Source organism: Helianthus annuus, chromosome 9 (genome assembly GCF_002127325.2).
Source record: "Helianthus annuus cultivar XRQ/B chromosome 9, HanXRQr2.0-SUNRISE, whole genome shotgun sequence".
NCBI lineage: Eukaryota > Viridiplantae > Streptophyta > Magnoliopsida > Asterales > Asteraceae > Helianthus > Helianthus annuus.
Window position 1 is genome coordinate 184084915 of NC_035441.2, and position 8479 is coordinate 184093393.

Genomic DNA, 8479 nt, shown 5'->3' on the forward strand with positions numbered 1-8479 from the left:
GGCCATGTTGGCCTTACGCGCTTTTATATTCAATTATACATTTTTTGTAAAAAAAAAAAATCCTTTTTAATAATGTGTTTGAATTTAATAAAACTTTAGTTATGAACTCATTGATTTCTATATTAACTTTATTGATTTTAAACATGAAAATATTATAGTGCTAACATTAATATAAGATTTTATTTTTTAAAACATCATGAATATTATTTTTCATAGCATGTCTAAATATCTTATTACATTTATTACAATAAAATTACACAGTTTTATATGTTCATAGTTGTCCCAAGGTTGTCTGATAAGTAATCTGGCTTATCAAAAAGTTATTGCATGCATTGTATTCAAAACTACTAATGCATTCTTTTCAAAAGTACTAAGCTATTTTCAAAAGTACTAAGCTGTATGTATCTCTCAAATAACATGCGAGACAATAACGTCCACTCGCGCTTTACGCATGTGAATATCACAAACATGCCTTTACAAGCCTGCCGACTGAATGCGTGCTTGTAACGCTCCAATGGAGCGCGTCTTGAGATTGACGCCTGAATACCCCAAATAACCTTTATAAATAGGGCTTCATAGCTCTGATTCTCAATCACAGTTGTGTAATACACCCCTTCTCTCTTTCTCTCTCTACACACACTATTTTCCACATCTCTCTTAGTACACCCTTGGTGAGTTTTCTATATTTTCATAGATATTCGCCGTTAAAAAAATCTCCGGCTTCGGCGCCGATCAATTCTCTGTTAAACTTTATTTCACTTTGATATTTGATTTTCTCTCTCAATATCTATGTGTGTGTAACGCCTCTAGTGTTTCATCGGTGTACGGAAAGCTATACTTGACGGTGGTCAACAAGGAAATTGTTGAAACACTTGAAAGTTAACTAGGTTCTTTTTTTTTTGGAACGACGGCTATTTTATTTAAAAGTTACCTTTTTTTTTTTGAAAAGTTAACTTCAATAAAACCAAAAAGACGGGAATCTCCAAGACGGAGATACCCGCACTCAGACCAAATTCATATAGAAGTTATTTTCTTAAACATTTCTCCATTTGTGCATGTAATCCATGCGCACAGCCATTAGATTTTTTCTGTATCGTTCTATTTTTTTAATTTAAATTCGCCATTAACAAAAAAGTTTTTTCTGGTGTAATTTTCAAATGTTGGATTAGGGGAATTCTCATTAATTTTAAAAATCCGACTTATGATTTTTTTTAACTTTTTTGATTTTGTATTTGTGTTTTTGCTTAAATTTGAAATTATACATCAGACACAGGTGATGTCGACTGAGTTGTGCAATGAACTTCTGTTACTAGTGCTTCAGTTTTTAGATGAGGAGAAGTATAGGGAAACGTTACATAGGTAATCTTTTGTCAATTCTTTAAGTTGCTAGTTATTGTTATTTTTAGCTTAATTTCATGTTGGAATTTGTTGCGAATTGTAACGATTTTGTTGGATTTATGAATCGGTTTAGGTTGGAATCTGAATCTGGAGCGTTTTGTAACGTGGACTATATCGCGGAGCTTGTTACTAATGGAGATTGGGATGTGTTGGAGAATTACTTAGCCGGTTTCATAAACGTTAATGGCAGTCGCCATTCCGTCAAAATGTTATTTGAAATTCGTAAACAAAGATACATAGAGGCATTGAATGCGTAAGATCGGTTGATCGATAAATCTTTAGATTTTTATTATTTATGTATTGCTGATCGATTCAAATTTTACTGTAATTTTGTTTGTTGTATGACAGGAAAGATCGACCCATGGCTTTGGAGATCCTCAAAAAGGACCTTAAACCTTTTAAATCTATGAATGAAGATGTTTACAAACAAATGACAAGTCTTATCGCCCTTAATGATATCAGGTTAATATAAAGCTTATAAATATTTACTTGTCAATCTGTAATATGTGATTCATTTTTATAATTTTATCATGGTTAAATTGTGGTTAATTAAATGAATGCATGTATAGCATCCTCAGGAAAATGCATGCATTTTAAAGTTTTTGTCATTTTCTCATTAAAGCATTTGTTTTAATAAAATTATTATTAGGTGGTTGGTGAATCAATTTGCTTTTAAATTGAAAAGTTATGGAATTAAGATATGATTAAAGTCGATTAAAATTTCATTGTTATAAGATTTTTCATGTGACATGTGAGGACGGGGGATATATCATGTGTCACACACATGTGTTTACAATAATGAAACATGTATTTTATTTATGGTTAGTGAAAATCGTCTTGTGAAAGTTTGTAAAATTCTAACAGTTAAACTTTAGCACAATTTTTTTTAACAATTTCAAATATTATCTAAGGAAATATAGTTTAATCAATTAGTGTTGGGTTCGATGAGGTACACAGAAAAAAAATAAGGAATTCAGGAAATTACTAAATAATATAAATTTTTTGAAGCTTTTTCATCTGAACACATCTAGAAGTTTTTTAAATAAAAAAAAAATACAACTTTTTTACTATTTTATTTCTCAAACATTAGGCTTCTATATGAGTTCAAATGTAAAAGTTCTGAAAACAGATAAAAATGATTTTTTTACATGTAAAAATATTTTTTATGATTGATCGGTTCTCCATTTTTAATGATTTCTATTATTAAACCTCGCACTAATCAATTATGTATACACTTTTGAAATCAGGGAGAACCCACAGCTTAGCGAGTACACTGATGACAAAAATGCAAGGGGTATATTGGTTGATGATCTCAAGAAACTGATTCAATCGAACCCAGAATTGCGCGATAAGATCCAGTTTCCTTCTGTGAAAGCCTCGAGGCTGCGGGTTTTAGTCAACCAGAGGTAATTATTAATATCACTCACATGATGTTTCTACTGTCAACTTGATCATCATTCATCAGTATTAATCTTGTTTGATCCATGTGTTTACATGAACATTTTTTGCAGCCTAAACTGGCAGCACAATCTATGCAGGACCCCGAGGCCCGATCCAGAGATCACAACAATCTTGGAGGACCATGTTTGTGCGCCTCCACCACAAGCCGCTCAGGCTCCAGCCCCGGTGGTTAACAATCAGTTAACGGCTTCCATGTTTAGAGCAGGCTTTTTGCATCAGGTAAGGCAACTTAACGAGTTAACTTACTTTCGAATTTGCTAATATTTAATGTACTTTTTACGGATGCAATGATTTGGTTTGGTTTGGTTTGGTTTTGTCAGCCATCATTAATGCCACCACCCGAAGCAGTTTTTCTTGGTGCATCCCGTGGTCAACAGTCGCTCAACCCACCCGCTTTGGTTCAACATCCTAACATGTCAGGGGTTCTTGTTCGCAATAATCAAAATAATGCAGGTAACCTAAGTTGTTAATTTTATTCTAGCCGTTTAAGTGTCCCATTACATCTAACAATACACTAATTAAATGTAAACATGCAGATACTGAGATTGTCTTAAGGAGATCAATGCATTTTGGGATGTCAGAGGAGGTATATATATATTAGATATTGAGTATACTAGTACTAACAAGTTACAGTTCAAATGTAATTTCATGTTATAAACTTGTGCAGATTAGAAATGTTCCCACATCATCGGTTGCGCGCACTACTCAGAGCCATCACATGTTTAACTTTCTTCCAACTGATGACGTGCCCAAAGAAGTTGTTTCGGTTATTAATCAGGGTTCAGAAGTGAAAACCATGGATTTTCATCCTCAACACCGAACTCTACTAGCAGGTTAGACTTAGTTTAGTTCTGTCCATCTTAATTAATAAAGAAATATATTCGAAATCAACTATTTTCTGTACACAATACGATTTTATATGTGGCTTATATATTCAGTTGGCACAAACACTGGTGATGTTTCAATATGGGAGATTGGTAACCGGATGCGGATTGAACATAAAAATTTCTGTGTATGGAATATTACTGCATATTCCATGGCTATTCAGGTATGACCCTTTCATTTGGAACTGAATAATTAGGTTATAATAGTTGTATTAACACTTATGTCATTTTTATGGTGTGCAGGCTACTTTCAATGATGGATATCCTGTGGTGGTCAATTGTCTTAGGTGGAGTCCTGATGGCTTATTTTTGGGTAAGTATTATTAACATTCTTCTTCTTCTAAGGATGTTTACTGAAACTGGTCTTAATACTTCAATTTCTGTATCAGGTGTTGCGTACTCGAAGCATATTGTACATGTATATTTGTATCGTGCTGGTCATGAACTAAAAAGGCACCTAGAGGTGTGTCCAGCAATAAACTTCATAACTTAGCTGCTTAGTACTTCGCTTAGTGATATATTAATATTTTCTTTTGTCACTAATTACTAGTTACTTTTACTCAGATTGAAGCTCATGCCGGCCATGTTAGTGATCTTGCCTTTACCATTAGACACAAGAAATTAATCTTCATAACTTGTGGAGAAGACAAAACTGTTAAGGTTATTTACCACAACAAATTCACCGTTGTCACAATATTAAATGGATAAAACCATGAAATGTGCCTTTAATTTCTTGGATTTGTACAGCTTTGGGATGCTACGACGGGTGCAAATTTTTTCGTCTTCGAAGGTCATGACGCACCTGTGACTTCTATATGCCCACATACGAAAGATAACGTTCAGGCATGTGATAGTGTATGCTCTTCTTCAACATCAAACTTTCGAGTAATTTAATGGAAACTTCTTTTTTCTTTCTTTTTAATTTGAAGTGTTTGTTTTATAGTACATCTTTTCAACTGCTACTGACGGGAAGATCAAGGCATGGTTACATGCTGATCGGGTTTCAAAGATTGACTACGAAACCCCTGGTTATGTATGGACACAAATGGCATACAGTAGCGATGGGTCACGGTATTGCTTATATTTAGTTATTTAACACTGATTTTAACTATTGGTGGATCTTTGTATTTATTCACATAAAACTCATAGGTTTTTCTCATGCGGTTCAAGAGAAGACAGGGTTTCGTTCCTTGTAGAATGGGCCGAAAGTCAAGGTACAGTCAAACGACAATATATCGGTCTTGGGAAACAACATGTAGGTGTTATGCAATTCGATACAGCCAACAGATTTTTGGCAGCTGGAGACGAGTCTCTAGTTAAGTTTTGGGACATGGATAACAAATTCATTCTGCACACCACGGATGCAGACGGTGGATTACCGGTAACATCTTCATGAATCCGTTTAACATTTTTATTTTTCCAATTCTTAAATTGTTATATTTTCCATAACTCATTTTATTAAATAAATTTTCAGGCCTCACCTTGTGTTCGCTTCAGTAAAGACGGCATACTATTGGCTGTAACAACTATTGATAACGGCGTAAAAATACTTGCGAATCCAGAAGGTCAACGGTTGGTGAAATCTTCTGAGAATCATCCAGAAGCACTTAGACTTGCTTCTGCAAGTGCTGCTAAGGTAATCTGATCTATGATTCTATTCACTTGTGTAAATATATAACATCTTCTAAAACTATTTAATGTCATTCTTACATTGATAACATGTTGTGCAGGCCTCTAACGTTAACGCTGCTTCTACCTCATCAGCAGGAACACTTACAAACATCGGTTTTCCTGATAGAAGTGTACCGTTTCCAGTTATGTCTACTGTGCTAAGCATAAGACTGATTAATCATCACTATATGCCTGTATTTTTTATTTTGTAATTAATTAACTAACTATTAATCAACTTCTTATGAATTATTTAGAATCAGGATAACCAGAATATGTCAGATGTCAGAGGTAAAATAACAGACGAGTTTGAATTCCCGATTTTGTGGAGGCCGAAAGAAATCTCTGAACCATCACAACTTCGTTCGTTGAGACTTCCTGATAGTCTTTTACCGGTTAAGGTAAGTACACCTTAATGAACTTAACATGCAATATGGTTTTGTATTAATATATATTTCACTCAATTCTATTGAGCTTAACATGCTATAGGGTTTTGTATTATTGTATATTTCACTTAATTCTTTTGTTTGTGGGTATTATCAGGTTATAAGGCTTATGTATACACACTCGGGTAGTGGCGTACTTGCACTTGCTTATAATGCTATACACAAGCTTTGGAGATGGCACAAGAGTGAACAAAATCCAACTCCAAATGTACTAAAATTAACATCCATGATATGATTATTAATTTATTATGATATCCCTAAGGCTTCAACTTATAAGTGTGTTTGTTTTTAATAGGCAACTGCTGATATTGCGCCACAAATTTGGCAACCTCCAAGTGGCATTTTGATGACTAATGATATAAAGGATGCGAACACAGATGATACTATTCCTAGCTTCGCGCTGTCTAAGAACAATTCATATGTTCTATCAGCATCGGGAGGGAAAATCTCACTCTTCAACTTGCCAAGTTTTAAGGTAAATAAACTTATGGATGTATTTTCACCTTTTTTTTGCGTTTCGTATATTAATGCTTCCTTCTTTCGCTTTGCAGACCATGACGTCCTTCAAGGCCCCACCGCCGGCGTCCACATGTCTGGCTTTTTATCCACCGGACAATAACCTAGTCGCGATTGGAATGTCGGATTGTTCTATACTTATGTACAATGTTCAATCTAATTCGGTACAATGTCTCTCATGCACCTAAACCAAATAGTTTGTGCTGATTGTATAGCTAACAAATCATGTTTTGTTGTAAAATAATTTAACCTTTATAGGTGGTACAAACGCTAAAGGGTCATCAAAAGCCTGTCACAGGGCTCGCTTTCGCTATTGAGAGAAAAATGTTAGTCTCAGCAGGAACTGACGCCGAGGTACGTCACTTGCGCGCAATAATTCTTTTTCTTATTCGCTAATATGTTTGTCTAATTCCCTCGTATATGACTCTATGATTCAGTTGTGCGTGTGGAGTACTGCCAGTTGGAAAAAAGTCGCAAGCAAGTTCCTAAAGCCTCCTTCTAAAAGAACCAACAACTCACAAGCAGAAACCCGAGTGCATTTCAACCCGGACAAAACACACTTCATGGCTGTTCACGAGACACAGATAGCCGTTTACGATCCAGCTAAACTGGATTCTTGTATGCAGGTACATTTAACTAGCTAGTAACCATTTCATAACTTCTAGCGTTTAATACATTGTATTAACTTTTTTTTTTTGGGAATCTTGTTGCCAGTGGGTCCCTCGGCAAGCAAGTGGTTCTATAGCAGATGCAGTTTATTCATGTGATGGTCAATCTATATTTGTGTGTGTTGAGGATGGAAGTGTGAGTATCCTTGAAGCAAACCCCCTCAAGCTCAAGTGTCGGATCAATTGTGCAGCCTATATGCCATCGAAACGCAGGTACATACATACATACATATATATATAAACATTCCTAGTAAAGATTATATATTTACATGATGAAATTACTTTTTTTACAGTGCAATAAGGGTGAGTCCTAAAGCAATTGCTGCACATCCTTCTGATCCAAATCAACTTGCAATTGGGCTTTCGGATGGTGGAGTTTATGTTCTCGAGCCACTTAAAGCAGACAAACAGTGGGGCGGTGACCCATTGGCTGAATCCAGTGCAAGTCCTAGCATCAACCCTGATCCGAACCATACTTAGGCGGCTTAGCTGGAAGCATGCGTGTGGCTGTTTGTGATGCATGGTTAATGTTCAGTTTGGTCTGGTTTTATCACCTGAAGTTTCTAGTTTGCTTGATGTTTTTTTTACAATAAGACTTTGTCATGCATTTCTGTTTTTCAGGTTTTCTATCAGTTGTAACTGGATTACCTATTTTAGGTATCTATGGTTTTAATGTTTTATGCATTTTATGGTTTTGTTTAAATTGTGGGTGTGTGTGGACTATTTGCATTAAAATCACATGGATTTAAGAAAAATATTATTGACATCATTATACTTTGTTTTGTTACATATAATTAACATAAATATAACGTGTCGACTAAATATTAATAACTTTGTTGGACAAGAATGTTGAATACATTTCAAAGGATGGTAAGACATGGGGCACCAGTGTTATCATAATTCTTTAATGTCAAACTTTCTCAAATCTTTCCAACCTAACAATTTGAGCTCATAAATGCCAACCATTAGTTTATACTTTTCATTTATATTTGGGTATGTCCCATAAAACACTGATCATATATCATAATTCTTTCTTTTGTTTTTTTTTTTAAATAATTTAAGGGAGAATTATTTTACTACAGGTATGGTAATTATATGAAGTGTTCTTAAGACATTAATCATATACAACTTTTTTTTACAGTTTATCTTAGATGTTATATTTTTAGAGATCATAGCGACTTAATTTTTTTTTGAACAACAACATTTATTAAAACAGGCTAGCGGGGAACTAGCGAAAACCCCAGTACAAAACCAATGAAAAGCCACTTTTACAAGCCGTTATTTTAAAATCGCAAACAAATTTACCGTTCCAACCATATAGCTGGAACATTAATTACAACTTTTTTAATATGCACTTTATAATTTGTAAAGTATAAAAACTTATATCAGTTTGTATTAATGTTGGGCGTGCTCATATATATAAATCGAAAAGTTGAAA

At 34.4% G+C, this 8479-nt stretch overlaps 1 protein-coding gene across 1 annotated transcript; it reads left to right on the forward strand.

The window, feature by feature from the left end:
• Nucleotides 1–1276: 1276 nt before the first annotated feature.
• Nucleotides 1277–7715, forward strand: LOC110901142 (topless-related protein 4). Its single transcript, XM_022147990.2, has 25 exons — nt 1277–1359; nt 1472–1651; nt 1747–1860; nt 2646–2804; nt 2910–3078; nt 3180–3312; nt 3396–3445; nt 3527–3692; nt 3798–3907; nt 3987–4056; nt 4133–4206; nt 4308–4403; nt 4491–4586; nt 4687–4814; nt 4893–5124; nt 5218–5379; nt 5474–5569; nt 5669–5812; nt 5955–6065; nt 6153–6332; nt 6409–6537; nt 6632–6727; nt 6811–6999; nt 7088–7254; nt 7335–7715. Exons 1-25 carry the CDS (start codon nt 1277–1279, stop codon nt 7519–7521), a joined length of 3321 nt encoding a protein of 1106 aa, XP_022003682.1. The 3' UTR covers nt 7522–7715.
• Nucleotides 7716–8479: the final 764 nt, after the last annotated feature.